This window comes from Saccopteryx bilineata, chromosome 4 (assembly GCF_036850765.1).
Source record: "Saccopteryx bilineata isolate mSacBil1 chromosome 4, mSacBil1_pri_phased_curated, whole genome shotgun sequence".
NCBI lineage: Eukaryota > Metazoa > Chordata > Mammalia > Chiroptera > Emballonuridae > Saccopteryx > Saccopteryx bilineata.
The window spans coordinates 107,895,745-107,914,749 of NC_089493.1; the positions used below are offsets into that span (position 1 = coordinate 107,895,745).

Sequence of the window (19,005 nt, forward strand, 5' to 3'; positions counted from 1 at the left end):
GAAGTGAGAAGTATGGTTGCTTCACTTGACTTGTTCATTGCTTGTTTGTTGCTTGTTATTTGTGCCCAGGGTTTCTAACTGGTGACCTCAGCGTTCCAGGTCGACACTACCCACTGTGCCACCACAAGGCAGACCTATGACCATTTCTTAAGCATCATTGGTTTGGAAAATTTATTGTATTCTTAACACTTAAAATTTTTATTTTTTAATTTATTGATTTTTAGAGAAAGGAAGGGAGAGATGGAAGGTGGTAAGGGAGGAGAAGACAGAGACAGCAACATTGATCTGTTCTAGGGATTGAACTGACAAATCTCAAATTTGATAATTTCATACATTTTAAGATACTGTTACACACTGATATAAAAAAAATGTTGTATCACATCTTAAATATTGTGGGAACCTAAATTTTTAAAGCTTGTCAGATTTAAACTACTACCATTTCTCCATCATAAGTGAGACACTCCTGGAACACACGGTCTAAGAAGACATTGGTCATGGTTGCTGTTCCGTAGCGAGAGAGTTCCTCTTTACTGAGCATGCCATTGTGATCCTTGTCAAGATTCAAATACTGGCCTTGAGAAGAAAGATGATAAAAAGACACTTATGACCGAAAGAAATTCTAATTAAATAAATACAAAAGAAAAATCCCTAAAAAAAGTTCTTTTTATTGGTTAAATTTTGATTTCAAACTATGTTGCTCTAAGGGTAGTGCCCTACCATTATCTATTCCTGCAATCTCTCAGAACAACTTTAAGCCAGAAACAGTCACCGAAAAACCAACATTAAAACCATGGCTTTGGCTGCTTTGCTTTGTTTAATATATAGTGTTTCCTCTATTTCTCCTACCTCAAGGCCCCACTCATATTTCAGGCTGGGACCTACTCCTAATTTAGAGCTCTCTTTCCCCCTTTTGCCAACTTCTATTATGAATCTACCTTTGCCACCCAGCTTAGTGTATCCCAAGCTTCTCTTTACCAAGCCACACAGAGCTCCAGGGAAAAGCAACCTGGTCTCATCTCTCCAGGCAGAGGAGAACAGAAGCTCCATATCCACACATGCTGCAGATGGCTTTTCCAGTCTACCTGAATCATTACCAGCCAGAAGCAGCGGTCATTGGGACTTGGACGTGAGCTGCAAAGTATAGAATTGTGATAATTCCAGTGCCATGCGGACTTTTCCTGGACTCCTGCTCCTTCTGACAGTTCCTAACAGACTGAACTGGGGTTGGGTTGCATTTTTCAGGGATTTGGAATGGTGTTGGGGCCAACTTGGACTTGGTGAACATGTTAAGGATACTACTCTTTTATGGATTCTTGCTGTATTGGCCAAGAGTTTGCTTAAAGGCTTTAATCACTGTAAAAAAAAAAAAGAATAGAAGACTAGATAAAGAATATGTGGCACATATACACCATGGTATACTTTCAGCCATAAAAAATGATGACATCAGATCACTTACAACAAAATGGTGGGATCCTGATAACATTATACGGAGTGAAATAAGTGGATCAGAAAAAAACAAGAACTGCAGGATTCCATACATTGGTGGGACATAAAAACGAGACTAAGAGACATGGACAAGAGTGTGGTGGTTGCGAGGGGCGGGGGGAGGGAAGGAGAAAGGGGGAGGGGGAGGAGCACAAAGAAAACTAGATAGAAGGTGACGGAGGACAATCTGACTTTGGGTGATAGGTATGCAACATAATTGAATGACAAGATAACCTGGACATGTTTTCTTTGAATATATGTACACTGATTATTGATGTCACCCCATTAAAATAAAAATTTATTTATAAAAATAAAATAAAAATACCCCATGGCTTTGGGACTATTTCTCTTACATCATTATTTGTTTTCAGTTTGCAACCTTTCAGAACTTCCTAGGATTCTAAATTAGATGGTGGTCAACAGAAAGCACTGCAATGCTAGCACTGAGGGATGTCAAAATGAGTCAAGACCTCTCATCAGAATATATGGACTAATGTGAGAAAAGAACAAACCAGGCCCTAGAATACCTCCCTCTGTGGATCCTAAAACAGCATTTTATTATAGAGCAATACCCATAGCTGATGTTCATAATGTTTCTGAGTCAAAAAGGATAGAATTACATTCTGTATATTCTGTTAAAAAGAAAGTATAATTTAAAAAGTTACAAAAACTTAAAACACTGACATTTAAAAACAAGTAAATTTTAGTAATTGAGAATTCTAGCTCTTAAGGTAAACAAATAGATGTTAAGATAAATTAGCCTATGTATAAAAATGTCCTTCGAACACCAATTAACTAAGGAATGGATAATTCAAATTTTAGCATTATGACAGGAACATACCATACACCCTTAGCGCAGAAGGAGCAGAAAACCAATTTGTTTCTTGACTCTCCTTGGACAGTTCCTCATCCCTTAACTAAATGAACACAGAGACAATTAGAAGGTAGCAACTGTCAAGTGACATTATTTATAAGTAGTTTAAAGACATATTTACCTCCAATAAATCATCTAGAAAGCTGCATGCTAAAATATCTTGAATTTTTATCTTCCCTTTAAAGAATATGAAAAATACAATTACTTCACTGCATTTTAAAAAACAAAAGCAACTCAATTTTAAAAGGTATTATAAGATCATACAATTGATATTTTAAAGCTTCTTAGCTCTTAAGCTAAAAAGTTTTTTATTATATATTGTTATGAAAAGGGGAAAAGTACAGGTAATATTTAATAAAATCTCTAACTTCATATATCTACCTGTATACTGCCAACTACAATACATAAATCCAATTGGTAAATTCTTTTCAAAATTACATTGATATCAGATTCCCCAAAAAGTTGTATTGCGAATTTTATGGAGATGAAAAATATAGGTAGTAATCAAAGGAGGAGGTCTCCATTTTTCTTTGGCAGGTTCTGGAATAGGAACCAATATAGAGGCATGGTGAAGAGTAGACAGAATTTAAATGCCACTTTTAGATACATAATTTAAATCTCCATTGCCTCACACAGAAAATGTGGGTAAAAGTAATTATCTTCCTTACGGAGTTATGGGAAGGAAATGAAAGAATTAATGTACAATGCTTAGCACAGTACCTGGTACATAATAAACAGTCGAAACGGTTAGCTCTTATTTTGTACAATTTGAAAGGAAAAGATGTGTATGTGCCTATAATGGAAGTGCTTAAAAAAGATTGTTAGCTACCACATACTGTGACAGACTCAATAGCTGGATTTTCAAGGACAGAAGGAGACTCAAGGACTTTGATGTAGACCTTCTGTCTCTTCCTCTGCCCCAGTTACTTATTTAAGTCTCAACAGGTTGGAACAGTTGATAAAATTTATTGTTAAAAATTTACTAATCTGATCCTCATATAGCACAGTTAACTTGAAAAAAGAAAAATACATCATGGCTAAATGGCTCTATCTCCCAATTCATATAGTTCATCAAAAAGCACAATTCTCCAATACATTACACATCAGGATAGCAAGTTATATCAGAATAACAGGCTTTTAAATTGCAAAGAGCCATAGGTGATCCAGATTATACTTCATTTTAGAGGTGAAATAACAGAGAGAGGTTAAGTGACATGCCCACTGTCACACAGCTGGTTATTGGTTGATGCAAGTAAATCATAAAAGATCTTTATATATTAATAGCAATGATATGGGAAGAAAGTATAAAATGACATTTCAAGACTTCCCTCTAGTTATTGAGATTTAAAAGTAATAATATCTGTATAATTTCTAAGTTAGATAAGATTTTCTTTTACCTGTTCTTAGAGGGTCTAAAAAGAAGAAGAATTTCCTAACAGCTGTACAAACATAAAAGGAATAAAAAGATTTTTCCAGTCCATCTAATTGTGGCAAAGTAGGGATAAGTTCCAATATGTAGTTTTCTAAATCCTGAAAAAAGGAAAAAAAAGTCTGATCTTGTTTTTTCATTAGATATTGGAATATAATTTCAGTCCTAAAAATTATTTAACATTAATACTATATTAATGATGTAATAAATTCTTAACTGGCTTAGTGGTTAAAATATTTTATATTTGTTTTATTTATAATTGTTTATTTTATATTTTAACATGTCTTGAATAAGTGATACATTCCACATAGGTCCAAATTCAAAAGGAACAAAAAGGTATTCATTGAAATCTCCCTCTCACTTATTTCCTCTCCCCAGAGGTAACCTACATTATCACCTTCTGATGTGTCCTTCCAAAGATAACTGATGCACATACAAGCCAATACAGATGTTTATTTCTTCCCTCTTCTACACAGAAGGCAGCAGCAGCATACCATGCAAATTCTTCTGTAACTTGCTTTCATCAATTAACACTATACTTTGTAGTCATTCCACATTGGTTTAAGAGCTTTATAATTTTTTTAAAATTGATTTCAGCAAGAGAGGAAGGGGGTGAGAGAGAGAGAGAGAGGGAGGGAGACAAGAACATCGAGCTGTTCCTGTGTTTGTCCTGACTGGGGATCGAACCAGCAACCTTTGTGCTTCAGGACCATGCTCTAACCAACCGAGCTCTTGCTGGTAAGGGCAAGAGCTCCAATTAAAAAAACAAATTTGCTATGTATTGTATTATTTCAGATGTACCATCATATATTTAGCCTTCTGTTGATGGACCTTTAGCTTATTTCTAATCTTTTGCAACTAAAAACAATACTAGAGTGGCTAAGCAAATTTTTCATTCATAGATATGGAAAAATAATAGGATACAGTTTCTGTAAGTAGAACTGCTGGGTCAAAATGTATGTACATTTATAATTTTGATAAACACTGGCAAGCTGCCCACTTCCCCATGAAGGCCACATCCATTTTACACTCCCACCAGCAATGTGAAGGCTATATTAACAGTTCCCAAATTGTGCCCCAGGAGTGCTACACTAAACTCACCCGGTTGCAGCAGGATATTTTAAATTTTTGAGAGAAACATAGCAACATCTGTCAGTGCATGAGCTATGGCTCAAGGTAGTTACATTTTCAACATTAGTTTGAAATATGTATTTCTTTTGATGTCATCAATCTTAGCAAAGCTAGATTCTTGGTGGTTGCTGTAATAAAGCAAGTGCTACATGGAAATTAGTGTGAGAGAGGAATTGAGGATGACTGTATCCAATCTAATTTCCAGGTTGAGTAGCTGTACAGTAGTACCTCCTAGGTCAGCGGTTCTCAAACTTTTTGAAGTCGGGGTGTATTTAAAATCCTACAAATAATTGCAGGCGTACTATATACAAATTTATGAGAAATATGTTATAATAATTAACTCAAATATTACAGAAAAAATATATAAAGTCCAAGCTTGTTTATATGGTAATTAAATGAAATAAATATGACAAAATTAAATTTATTCTGATATTAAAAAACATTTTTATGTTATATTTTTTGTTATGCTTTTTAGAATTCGTAAAAAGGGGCTAAAAAATTTAAAAATGACAAAAAAAGTTATCTTTTTATATATATAGATACATTCTTAGTAAGATTTAGTAAATTCGGCAGGTTCTGGCATGAATGTGTTTTTTCATTCTTGTGTTTATGAGAAACAGGAGCCTGATGTGTCCTAGCAATTTCTTCAATGTTTACACATATATTTGAAAGGCAAACTCTCATTTCCTTATCAATACATTGAAGAAGTCCTCTCTTTTTACTCTTAATTGTGTTGAGTGCAGAAAACCCCACCATACATATCATCTTAACTTTACACCAAACAAAGAAGAAACTTGCCTCCAGTCTTTCTGGGGAACATGGGGGGTAAACAATCCAGCACCACAACTTAACAGCCTTTTGTAACCTAATCAGGCAAGTGAGCTGGGAATTTGGGCAGACTGTTAGCTTACAGCCATTCCCCACACCTCTGTCCCCCCAAAATCTAAACTCCAAAAACCATATTGGTTTTTGGTCTCCAACAGGCACATATTTCTCTGGAATACCATAGGGCGCACCTGGAAATCCTCTAAGGCACACCAGTGCGCCCTAGCGCACACTTTGAGAACCACTGCCCTAGGTACACATCTATTAGAAATTGTTATATAAAAATGAAGTAGGCTCTGGCTGGTTCGCTCAGTGAATAGAGAGCATCAGCCTGGCATGTGGATGTCCTGGGTTTGATCCCTGGGTAGGGCACACATGAGAAGTGACCATCTGCTTTATTTTCCCTCCCCACCCCCTTTCTCTCTGCCCCTCTTGCAGCCAGCCAGTGGCTAAATTGGTTCAAGCCATCACCCTGGGCACTGAGGATAGCTTGACTGATTCAAGCGTTGGTCTCAGATGGCACATGCCAGGTGGATCCTGGTTTGGGATGCATGTGGACGTCTATCTCCCCTCCTCTCACTTCAAAAAATAAAAAGAATGAAGTAAAAATTTGTTTTTACTTAAGTGTATTTTTTTTTCAAATGGCCAACAGAGTAAGTTTAATGAATAAAATTTCTTAGAACTGGTCAAGAAATGGAAGGAACTTGGGTATTTCTTTTGGCCTAGAGGTACTATGAAAAAACCACAAAGGCCCTGGCCAGTTGGCTCAGCGGTAGAGCGTCGGCCTGGTGTGCGGGGGACCCGGGTTTGATTCCCGTCCAGGGCACATAGGAGAAGCGCCCATTTGCTTCTCCACTCCCCCCCCTTCCTCTCTGTCTCTCTCTTCCCCTCCCGCAGCCAAGGCTCCATTGGAGCAAAGATGGCCCGGGCGCTGGGGATGGCTCCTTGGCCTCTGCCCCAGGCGCTAGAGTGGCTCTGGTCGCTTGCGGCACAGCGACGCCCCGGAGGGACAGAGCATCGCCCCCTGGTGGGCAGAGCGTCGCCCCTGGTGGGTGTGCCAGGTGGATCCCGGTCGGGCGCATGCGGGAGTCTGTCTGACTGTCTCTCCCCGTTTCCAGCTTCCGAAAAATACAAAAAAAAAAAAAAAAAAAAAAAAACCACACAAAGACGCCTGACCAGGCGGTGGCACAGTGGATAGAGTGAGCGTCGGACTGGGACACAGAGGACCCAGGTTTGAAACCCCAAGGTCGCTGGCTGGAGCACGGGCTCATTTGGTTTGAGCAAGGCTCCCCAGCTTGGACCCAAGATAGCTAGTTTGAGAAAGGGGTCACTCAGTCTGCTGTAGCCCCCTGTCAAGGCACATATGAGAAAGCAACCAATGAACAACTAAGGTACCGCAATGAAGAATTGATGCTTCTCATCTCTCTCCCTTTCTGTCTGTCTGTCCCTATCTGTTCCTCTCTCTGTCTGTCATAAAAAAAAAAAACCCAAAAAAGTTTGGGAAACCATGGCCTATTTTACATACCTTCATTAAAAGCATTATCAAACTTTTTGATCTTTGTCAATCTGATGGGTGAAAAATGGATTTTAATGGGTCAGTCTATTTGACATTTATCTTACTATGTGAAGTTAAGATTTCTTATAAATAAGAAGCATTTGTATTTTGCTTTCTGCAAAATACAATCCTTTGCTCAGTTTTACAGTGGGTTAGCAGCCATTTTCTTCAGATTTCTAGGAGCATTTTATACATTAGGATAATGACCATTTGTTAGTGACTGAGTTTCAACTATTTTTTCCAGTTTGTTTTATTTTTATTTTTTTATTTTAGGAGGGTAGTGAGAGAAAGAGAGAGGAACATAGATCTGTTCCTGTATGTTCCCAGACTGGGGATCGAACTAGCAACCTCTGCACTTTGGGATGACACGGTAGAACCAGCCGAGCTATCTGGCCAGGGCTCCAGTTTGTTTTCTTTTAGTTTTATTATAGTTTACAGATAAATGAAATTATCTTGCTTATAATTTAGCGTCTGCCTCTTCACTCTGCTAGAAAAAAGATCCATAAGAGTAAGGCTTAGAATAGTACTTGACAATGAAATACTTGGTAAGTGCTTTTAATGAGATTTAGTAAGTGAATGAAAGTCTGCCTATATTACTCAAATTATAGTTGTTGGCTCTAGAAGCCATTTTTTTTTTGTTATTTTATTTATTTACTTATTTATTTTAGTGAGAGTAGGGGAGGCAGAGACAGACTCCCACATGTACCCTGACTGGGATCCACCTTGCAAGCCCACTAGGGGGCAATGCTCTGTCCATCTGGGTCCCTTGCTCTGTTGCAACTAGAGCCATTTTTTTTTTTTTTTTTTGTATTTTTCTGAAGCTGGAAACAGGGAGAGACAGTCAGACAGACTCCCGCATGTGCCTGACAGGGATCGACCCGGCACGCCCACCAGGGGCGACGCTCTGCCCACCAGGGGGCGATGCTCTGCCCCTCCGGGGTGTCACTCTGCCGCGACCAGAGCCACTCTAGCGCCTGGGGCAGAGGCCAAGGAGCCATCCCCAGCACACGGGCCATCTTTGCTCCAATGGAGCCTTGGCTGCGGGAGGGGAAGAGAGAGACAGAGAGGAAGGAGGGGGGGGGGTGGAGAAGCAAATGGGCGCCTCTCCTATGTGCCCTGGCCGGGAATCAAACCTGGGTCCCCCCGAATGCCAGGCCGATGCTCTATAGAGCCATTTTTTAGCATCTGAGGTGGAGGCCATGGAGCCATCCTCAGCACCCGAGGCCAACTCGTTCTAGTTGAGCCTTGGCTGCAGGAGGGAAGAGAGAGAGAAATGAGAGAGGGAGGAGTGGAGAAGCATATGGGCGCTTCTCCTGTGTACCCTGACCGGGAATCAAACCCAGGATATCCACATGCTGGGCTGACACTCTACCACTGAGCCAACCAGCCTGGGTGGGCCTGGAAACCCTGTATTTTAAATGAGAAAGACACCAAGTCTGGTTTCAAAAGTACAAGTGCCCAGAGCAGGAGAAATTGTTCTTTGAGGGAAGGCAAAATTTCTTCCTTTTTAAACACACTAAGAGATATACTGTTGCTTCTCTCTCTCTTCCTTTCACCCCTTTTAAAATTTTTGTTTCCATTCATGGAAAGAGGCAAGACAAAGGCCTCTTTGGTCATAGAAACCAACTGACAAGAATTTTCAGAGCTACAGAACTACTCTAATATCTGATCCAAGTAAGTATCAACAAATTTGTCTTTCTTGCTAAAGAGAGATAGACAGAAGCAAGAACCTTTTATCGTCAAGCTGATCTGAACCTTAAAGTTCAAGAATTGTGCTGTGTCCCTAGAAAGGTTGTTAAGTGTAAATGTTCAGTATGAACTAACATTCTATCAATAGGAATCTGGGTAAAACAGACTGCAATAAAATATAACAGGAAACAAAGTATAACAGGAAATTTGTCTTTAAATCTTATATTCAAATATTTATTTAAGTGATCAACCTGGTTCATATTTATGTTCAACTCTCTTCCCTTTTTCCTGATAATCCTAAAAAACATGCTATATGTGGGGGAAAAAAGCAGAAGCTGAAAAGAAGCATGTCCATATAATTTCAATACCTACACTTGCAAGAAGCATAGCCATTTGCATTATGAGACTAATTCTCTGTTGATAACTTGGCCTAACTAAATAAATACCTAATGGGAAAAAACGGCCTCTTGGTAATCGATGCACAACCCAAATCTATTTTTCTCTTATCTTTTTCCTAAAGAGGAAAATTTCCTGGCTCTTACATTTTTTTTTTTTTTATTTATTCATTTTTTTTTTTTAGAGAGGAGAGGAAGAGACAGAGAGAGAGAGAGAGAGAGAGAGAGAGAGAGAGGAGAGAGAGAGAGGGGGGGGGGGAAGGAGCTGGAAGCATCAACTCCCATATGTGCCTTGACCAGGCAAGCCCAGGGTTTCGAACCGGCGACCTCAGCATTTCCAGGTCGACGCTTTATCCACTGCACCATCACAGGTCAGGCCTCTTACATTTTAAAACAGTCATACACTAATACCATTCATGAATAACCAAAAGTTTTTCACTGTTTCTTCAATGATTTTTAATCCTAGTAAAACATGTTCTTCTTATTTTTCTCTTTTCTTTAAAAAGCTTTTTTTTTAAAGGCTAGAGAAAATACAAAAAGGAATTTTTGTGGTCAATATACATTTAAAAAGCTCTTTAGTAACATTTTATTTGTAAAAAGAAACAAAAACAACAAGAATCATCTGTAATCCCAACACCCAGTGATAACCACCCTTAACTTTTATTTTAATATCTACAATAGTTATTAAATCAGATTAATACTTACAGATTCCCGAAGGTATCCTTGTCCTGCAACATCATATAAACTAAGCCCTATTCTTGTTTGATGAAGCCAAACTGACAATAAACAAGAAAATAAAATGTAATTATTAAGAGCTATCCTTAGCATATAAATGGACAATAAAAAGATAAAGAGCTAGATTAGATGAACAAGCTAATAACCCTATGAACATCTTTATTCTCATACATATTACTTATTCATTAACCTCAAAATTGTTTGAAACAAATGTACCATAGAATTAATGGCAGATAGCAACAATTCTGCCATGCCTAAAGTGAAAATAAAGTTGATGTTCTTGAAGATATTGTTCTTTACTTATTAAACTTGGTGTTCCATCAAACAGGGACAGCAAGTGTAATGCTATGCTTCCAATGAGCTGCTTTTATTCTACTGAGGTTAATTACTGCAACTAAATATTAGTTAAAGATGGTACACATAGGACTTCAAAGGTCATTATGAAACTTACAGGAATCCTAACAACTCCAAGTTGTTTGGTAAAAACTCTCTGAATCTGATGCTACAGATACGAGTTTGAAACTCTCTTCTCAGGCAACTAAACCCAAAATATACTGAGGTGAAATAAAATTACCAGTGAATTAAAATTATTTCAAATCACCATACATTAAAACTCTTAGTTCAGCTTTTGATATATCTAGTTAGCTAGTATCTTTAGGATACGTGAAGCTTTTTTTCTTTTTGATAATGATGAACTCAATTTTATGGTAGAAAATCACAGCTCTAGAAAGTTCCAAGAGAGAATTTTAATATAAAAAAAAATTTTGGTCAAAAGACAAGAAATTCTGCTATTCAAACTTACTAAGAGAGCTGTTTTACATCGAAAGGATACTATAAAAGCACAGACCAAAACCTACTTGATTCCCAGATAGAAGCACAATGAAAATGAATCACCTTTTCTCATGACATAATTAAAGAACTGCATGATGGAAATTCTTCCGTAAGAATCTGTATGAAGGAGTTTAGCAAAGACTTTTGCTGTGAAAAATTGCCTAAGGAAAGGAAATAAAAATTAAAATAATCTGCCAACATAACATAAAAGTGAATTCTGTATGAATTAGCAAACAATAGCATAAATTCAAACAATTAAAAATCAAAGTACTGAAATAAATCAGTAGGAACTAAGTTCAAAAATATTTTCATACATCTTTGAATTCTTTTAAGAATAAAGGTCTATAATTGTTACAAATCATATTTCTTCTAATAACTTCATAATGCCTGACATAGTGCAGTGGATAGAGTGCTGACCTGGGACACTGAGTCCTAGGTTTGAAATCCCAAGGTCGCTGGCTTGAGCACAGGCTTGCCAGCTTGGGCAAGGGGTCACTGCCTTGGTTTGAGCCCCCTGGATCAAGGCACATATGAGAAGCAATCAATGAACAACTAAAGTGCCACAACTACGAGTTGATGGTTTTCACCTCCCTTCCTGTCTCTTTCTCTTGGGGAAAAAAAAAAGAAGCATATAAAATAGTTAAAAAAAATAACTTCATACAATGTAATTTTCTTTACTAAATAATTTCACTAAATATCATTAATAACTTAAAATGGACTCAAACTGTCATACCACTGACTTAAATTTTCAACAACATCTGAGGCATTTAAAATGCTTAAAGTAACATTTCTTTTTTAAATATATTACTCTTACTTGCACTTTGGTCCAGCTTTTTCACCAACCTTCAAAAAATTTTCATAATTAATCATTGCTTCCTCTCCAATCATAGGTGGTGTCTGGTGTTTATCCAGCAAAAACCATAAGTTCTTAGAAGAATTGCAGAAATGGAGATGTTATAATTAATAAAACAAAATTAAAAAATGTAGTTAAATATGTTATTTATATTAAAATGATAGTCTGATAACAGTTATTAAAATGAATCTCATCCCCTATTATCCTCCTTAACTAAAAACATAATAAAAACAGGACATATAGTGCCTCATTAATCTATATAACTATATGCTGTAGATACTGTTATACCTACTTTACAGATGAGAGTTGAAGCACAGTAATTTAAGTCCATTGCCCAATCTCACCGAGCAGGGCTGGAATTTGAACTCCTGCAGTCAACCCTATGGTAGCAGTTCTCAACTTTGACTTCCTGTTAGAATCACCTAGGGACTTTACAAAACAAAACTCTAGTTGGGAAATGGGCCCAGGCAAGCTCTGCATCTGATTCTGGTAGGAACCCTCTGTCCAGAGCTGGTGCTTTCACCCACTCCACAGGCACCTCTCCATTAAGGCTCCCTGAGATACTATGATGTGAGCAGTACAAATAAGATGACTAACATCCAAAGCAAGCTTTTATTCCATTCTTACCTGTAATTCTTCATTATCTAACAATTCTCTGCTTTTCCTCTGCAGAAAGACGGCTCTGGATTCCTCTCTTAATTTCTGTAGTAAGACTTCATCTTCAGCTGGCAGCTGAAAATACACTGTAGAGTTAATTTCTACACTTAAATTCTAGACTATTGGATTAAATAAAATGTATTTGGACTCATATAATAACTATGCATTCAATGCCACAAATTACTTGTTGTATACCAATTTTGCTTAACTTCAAGTCATCATTCATTTAAAAAGTTCATTTAATAAGAAGAGATAAGCCCTGGCCGGGGTCAGCTCAGTAGTGGAGCATCAGCCCGGCATGTGGAAGTCCTAGGTTCGATTCCTGGTCAGGGCACACAGGAGAAGCGCCATCTGCTTCTCCATCCTTCTCCCTCTCCTCTCTCTCTATCTCTCTTTTCACCTCCCGTAGCCAAGGCTCCACTGGAGCAAAGTTGGCCTGGGTGCTGAGGATGGCTCCTTGGCCTCAGGCACTAGGATGGCTCTGGTTGCAATGGAGCAATGCCCAAGATGGGCAGAGCAATGCCCCCTAGTGGGCATGCCAGGGGATCCCAGCAGGGAGCATGTGGGAATCTGTCTGCCCCCCCACCCCCACCCCCGCTTCTCACTTTAGAAAAATACAAAAAAAAAAAAAAGAGATCCACAGAGAATCCAGTGACCAACAAGACCTGATCCCTACCCAGAAAAAGCTAACAGTCTAGCCCAAGTTTCCCTTTATAATCTTAGAGCACTGTTTCCACTGTAACCTTAGACTGATACAGAATTAAACTAGGACTGCCCAGGCAGAATAGCTTGGTTGGTTAGAGTGTTGTCCCAATACACAAAGGTTGTGGTTCAATCCCCAGTCAGGGCACATACAGTAAGCAATGTTTCCATCTCTGTCTCTCTCTTCCTCTCTCCCCAAAATCAATAAATAAAAAATTTTTTAAAAAGAATTAAATTAGGACTATCTAAAAATAGCCTTAGCAGATGCCTTTTGGAACTAGATCACCTCACTTCCTAGAGATGGTCAAGCCAGTGTCTATTATGCCGGCCTGCAAGGCAGAGAGTCTGTTCACTGGGGTAATTTCCACAAGCAGGGCTTTATTAATGACTTATACCAACTCAACTTCAAACAATTTATTTTTGAGGCTTTCTTATTCCTTTTCTATATCTTTTCGCCATTAAATGTAGCTAAGTAACCTGTGGTCCAAATTGGAGGTTATGGTTTTCCCCTTTCATTTCCAAGAACTAAGAAGCCAGCGCTCCCATCATAAGAAGTGGAGAAGGAAGGAACATTTAGAGATGAGGCTGAGACTAGCATTGTGCTCTAGTGGTTAATCACTGGCGGGGGTGAGGGGAGTGGCGACCAAAGAAGATAGGTGCTTTCTTGAAGTAGTGGAGAAGAAACAAGGGAAAGAAGTCCTATAAATATGTTCACTTTAAAGTGAACTTTTCTACAGTGGTTACATTTTACATAATACTAAATAGGTCTTAACCTTTTCAGTAGCCTTTAATTTCAGCTGGAAATAGCTTGCTTTCTTTTTAATTTTTTTTCTTTTTATTGAATTTATTGACACTGGTTAACAAAATTATACAGGTTTCAGGTGCACAGTTCCACAACACATCATCTGTACACTGTGTTGTGAGTTCACCACCCCAAGTCAAGTCTCCTTCCATCACCATTTTTCCTCCCTTTACCATCTTCCACCTCCTCCCATCCCCCCCAACTTGCTTTCTTTTAAAAAACTTTAAAAACTTTTTTCTATTACAGTTGACATAACAATATATTAGTATCAGGTATACAACATAGTGAGTGACAAGACATTTATATAACTTACAACTGGTCGCTCTAATAAGTCTAGAACCCACCTAACACCATAGTTATTACAATATTATTATTATTATTATTATTATTATTGTTATTTTAATGTATACTTTACTGATTTTAGAGAGAGAAGAAGGGGGAGAGAGAGAAAGAGACAGTAACAACAATTCGCTGCTGTATGTGCTCTGACTGGAGATCAAACCAGCAACCTTTGCATACTGGGACAATGCTAATCAATCGAGTTATCCAGCCAGGGCTACAACATTATTGAAATTATTCTCTATGCTGTGCCTTATATCCCCATAATTATTTTATAACTGCCAATTTGTACTTCTTAATCCCTTCACCCAGTCCCCCAACAAACCCTCCCCCCCAAAATCTGGCAACAATCAGTTTATTCTCTGTATGTAAATAACTTTCTTAAGGTCTGTTTTAATCTGTAGCTCTCCTGAAATACTTTTTCACAGTTTTGGCCCAAGGAACCGTATGATAAAGTGTAACTCCTCAAGTTTTCCGTTCTCAACTTATTTTTCAATTTAACCCTGCACAAAACATTTTACACTTTATAAGCAAAAGACAAAGTTGTGATCAGCCTCGTAATCCTAAATCTTAAAAAAAGCCTTACAACATAATTCAATAAAATATCCACTATTAATATCCATAATAAAAATTAGGGAGAAGCCTATAACTCAAAAAGAGGGTACAATGAACAATTTTGTGTTCTTATACCAATTTATTTGAAAACTTAGGATCTTATCAGCTCCAAAATGAGATAAACTAGAATGAAAGAATAAATATATGAAATTTAAGATATAACCCTTTATTTATAAAATACTCTTATCACATTTTAAAAATTGCATTTTATTTATAAATTCTGCAAGACATTTGCTTAGATAACACTTACCCGATAATAAAACCGGGGAATGGTCTTATAGAACTCATTTGTGTTTTTTCTACCTCCTTTCCATTCTGAGTAGTATTTGGTAAATAAATCCATTTCTTCATCTTTTAATTCTTGTTCACTTTTTTTTTCTGATAAAAAAATAGATTAAGGGGAAAAAAGCACTTTTAAAATCAAACAATACTTTTCTCAGGTCATTTATCTACTATGGTTTAGTCTAGAAGTACAAAAAAGGCCTTAACAGTTGTGCTTAGACACTAAACACTTCTATCAACCTCTTGAAATACCAAGAATCATGATTTCCCACTAAAACAGTTCTACATCTTCAAACACTCACAGCTGCTCCCTACACTTTTTTTTGGTAAATTACTATACTTGTCTCTTCCTCAAGTCACTGCCTCTCTCTTATAGACCTCTGGTATGTTCCTAATTCAGTCAATCAAAATGAATTATTTTTTACTGAGCACTTACTATTACCAAACTCTGTACTAGATATTGGTGCTAGAGTGGTAAAAGAAACCGGCACAGCCCTTGACCTGACGGAGTTTCAGCCTAGTAATCGCTGATCCTCTAATGCACAACCCTTTCCTCTGAAGCTCACATACCCAGATACTGTTACCCTTCTCCCTGCCTGCTGCAGACACGCAGCTGTGTCATTTAGCCATTCCTCCTCCACATTTGTTTGTGAACCATGATGACTGGGCACAGCTTTCTTTACCTCAAAGTCCTGCACTCATCAACAAAGAATAGACATTTACATTGGTGACTGTGACCCCTCAAATCTGAAGCTTTCACCTCTACTGTGTCACTCAGTTCCTGGGCAAGATCACTGATCTTATCTGCTCTAAAATCTTAAACTCTAATATACTCTCATATCATTTTTCTCTCCTTCTGGATATTCAAAACCTCACTGCCATACTACGTGCACTTCAGCCTCACCAAGGTCTTCAATTCTATTATCTATTTTATCAAAAGTTTATTAACCTCTTCCTGGTCTCAATTCCATGTCAGCGTCCAACTACAGTGTTCCCTAAACTCCTCTGATACCTGCATTTCTGCCACATTTGCCACGTTAACTTTTACTCTTGGACTAATCTTATAACGTAATTTCTTTACCATGCCTTACTACTGTTGGAGAAAGCTGCAAAATAATGGTACCACAAATTTATTTCATGGTTAGTCAGCTTTGCAAAACACCAGTACATATTTTATTTGCCCTTGATGTCTTCCTGCTTATTTATCTTGACTGCTCCAAACTGTCACTACATTCTTCAAACCTGCTGTGTTCACCCTCAACAGATGACAATCTCTTCTAGTTTATCAAAAACTGAGTCTGCTGTGGATAGATACTCACGAATACCTAAATGAAATGGGAGGACAAGAAGGTATCAAATCTGTACCTTACTTTCTTCATGCCAGTTTCAGGGGAAGAGGTGTTTCCTCTCTCACCCAAGACCAACCCCTCATTTTACCTGAACACTTAAATCTCAGCCTTTGAAATTCTCTTGTGGGTTGTTCCATCACTTGTTTGTCCCTTCTCACTCACTACTCCATTCAGTATCTTCAATTTCTTCATCTTTACTGGCTTTTCTTTAACTTACAAATATATGGAAGTCTCTCCCATCCCCCAAAACTCCTTCTTTTCTACCTACTGCCACACATAACTCCTTCCTTTCTCATTCACTTTTTCAAATGAAAGGCTATGTTGGCCATCTCTGCTTTCTTACCTCTTGTCCTCTCTTTACGCAATCCTGCTTCTATTTTATTTTTCTTTTGATTGATTTTAGAGTGACAGGGAGGAAAGAAAGAGAGAAGCATACATTTGTTGGTCCACTTAGTTATGCACTGCTTCCCCTATGTGTCCTCACCGGGGATCAAACCCAGAACCTTGGTGTTTTGGAACAATGCTCTAACCAACTTAGTTAACTGCCAGGGCCCCTGCTTCTACTCTCACCACTCTACAGAAACTGTTCTGTTCTTGCCAAGGCAACTAATAACCTAATTGCTTATTTTATTTTTATTTACTTTTTAAAATTAGTCTCACCAGTGGTGGCGCAGTGGATAGAGCGTTGACCTGAAACACTGAGGTCCCTGGTTCAAAACCCTGAGGTCGTCAACTTGAGCATGGGATCATCAACACAACCCCAAAGACCCTGGCTGGAGCCCATGGTACTGGCTAGAACAAGGGGTGACTGGCTTGACTTGAGTTCCCTGGTCAAGGCACATAGACGTAATCAATGAACAACTAAAGTGAAGCAATGACGAGTTCATGGTTCTCTCTAGCTCCCTTTCTCTCTCCCTTCTAATCTCTTTCTTTCTAAAATCAATTAAAAATTTATTGGGGTAACATTGGTCAATAAGATCATAAAAGTTTCAAGTGTACATTTCTATGATACATCATCTGTATATTGTGCTGTGTGCTCACCACCCAAAGTCAAACCATCTTCCATCCCCATATATTTGGCCCACTCTATCCCCCAGACCCCCTTGCTTAGTTTAATGGACACACCTCTCCCTGGTATATTTCTGTTAAATTTGAAACTGTTGATTCTAACCTTTTCTCGGCTTATGAGGCCACACTGTGTTGATTCTATTTCATGGCCATTTCTTCTTTTTTTTGAATCCTTCTTCCGCTATCATGTCAACTTTTGTAGTTTAACTTATGGGTCCCAAACCTATCTCACTTAAATATTAAGTTGTTGGGAAGAAGAGGAAAAAAAAAAAAGCAAAGATGAGAAAAGATGGCTGGTGAGGTGGGAGGAAAACAAAGAGAGTATGTATCCCTGAAACCAAAAAAAGAAGGTATGGCCTGATCAGGCGGTGGTGCAGTGGATAGAGCGTCGGACTGGGATGCGGAGGACCCAGGTTCGAGACCCCGAGGTCACCAGCTTGAGCGCGGGCTCATCTGGTTTGAGCAAAGTTCACCAGCTTGGACCCAAGGTCACTGGCTTGAGCAAGGGGTTACTCGGTCTGCTGTAGCCCCATGGTCAAGGCACATATGAGAAAGCAATCAATGAACAACTGAGGTGTCACAATGAAAAACTAATGATTGATGCTTCTCATCTCTCTCCATTCCTGTCTGTCTGTCCCTATCTATCCCTCTCTCTGACTCTTTCTCTGTCTCTTTAAAAAAAAAAAAGGTATGTGTAAAAGGAGAGATAGGTGAACGAAGAAATAAAACATAGTGAAAAGTGGAAGTTAAGGTGAGAGTCTATTTAAGATGAGAGAAATGCCACCATCTTCATATGCTGATGAGGATGACTGAGAAAAAAAAAACTGATGATGCAGGAGAAAGGTAACACATGCTTAAGCAGGCAAGAATGGAATCTAGCACAAAGGAGGATCTCACACACCAATGAAGGAAACAAATCCTAAACAGAAGTTGTACAACCTATATGATTTACTTAATCATCTCTCTGATACTATAGTGTGAATGCTACAAGGACAAGGGTTTTTGTGTGTTTTGTTTACTACTATAGCCTGGAACAGTACTTAGTACATAATAGACATGCAATGAAGTGGGTTTTAAGAGCGAAGGAGTGGCCCTAGCCAGTTGGCGCAGTGGACAGTACATTGGCCCGACGTGTAGACATCCCAGGTTCAATCCCCTGCCAGGGAACACATGAGCAGTGACCATCTGCTTCTCTTCCCCTCCTTCTCCCCCTTCTCTCTCCCTTCTCTTTTTGCAGCCAGTGGTTTGATCGGTTTAAGCATCAGCCCCAGGCGCTGGGGATATGTAGGTTGATTTGACAATCCACCCCAGATGGGGGCTGCCAGGTGGATCCCAGTCAGGGCACATGTGGGAGTCTGTCTCTTGTTCTCTCCGGAAGGAAGGGAGGGA

At 38.5% G+C, this 19,005-nt stretch overlaps 1 protein-coding gene across 1 annotated transcript in view; it reads right to left on the bottom strand.

Annotated features, from left to right (window-relative positions):
- PPP2R3C (protein phosphatase 2 regulatory subunit B''gamma) overlaps positions 1 to 19,005 on the bottom strand; it is a 29,712-nt gene that overhangs the window by 7,997 nt on the left and 2,710 nt on the right. The window contains exons 2-10 of the mRNA XM_066277741.1: positions 15,168 to 15,295; positions 12,430 to 12,534; positions 11,764 to 11,876; positions 11,013 to 11,110; positions 10,089 to 10,159; positions 3,757 to 3,889; positions 2,481 to 2,536; positions 2,327 to 2,402; positions 437 to 573 (exon numbers count right to left, since the gene is read on the bottom strand). Coding sequence (XP_066133838.1) covers positions 437 to 573; positions 2,327 to 2,402; positions 2,481 to 2,536; positions 3,757 to 3,889; positions 10,089 to 10,159; positions 11,013 to 11,110; positions 11,764 to 11,876; positions 12,430 to 12,534; positions 15,168 to 15,295 — 917 coding nt within the window. The remainder of the gene's footprint in view (positions 1 to 436; positions 574 to 2,326; positions 2,403 to 2,480; positions 2,537 to 3,756; positions 3,890 to 10,088; positions 10,160 to 11,012; positions 11,111 to 11,763; positions 11,877 to 12,429; positions 12,535 to 15,167; positions 15,296 to 19,005) is intronic.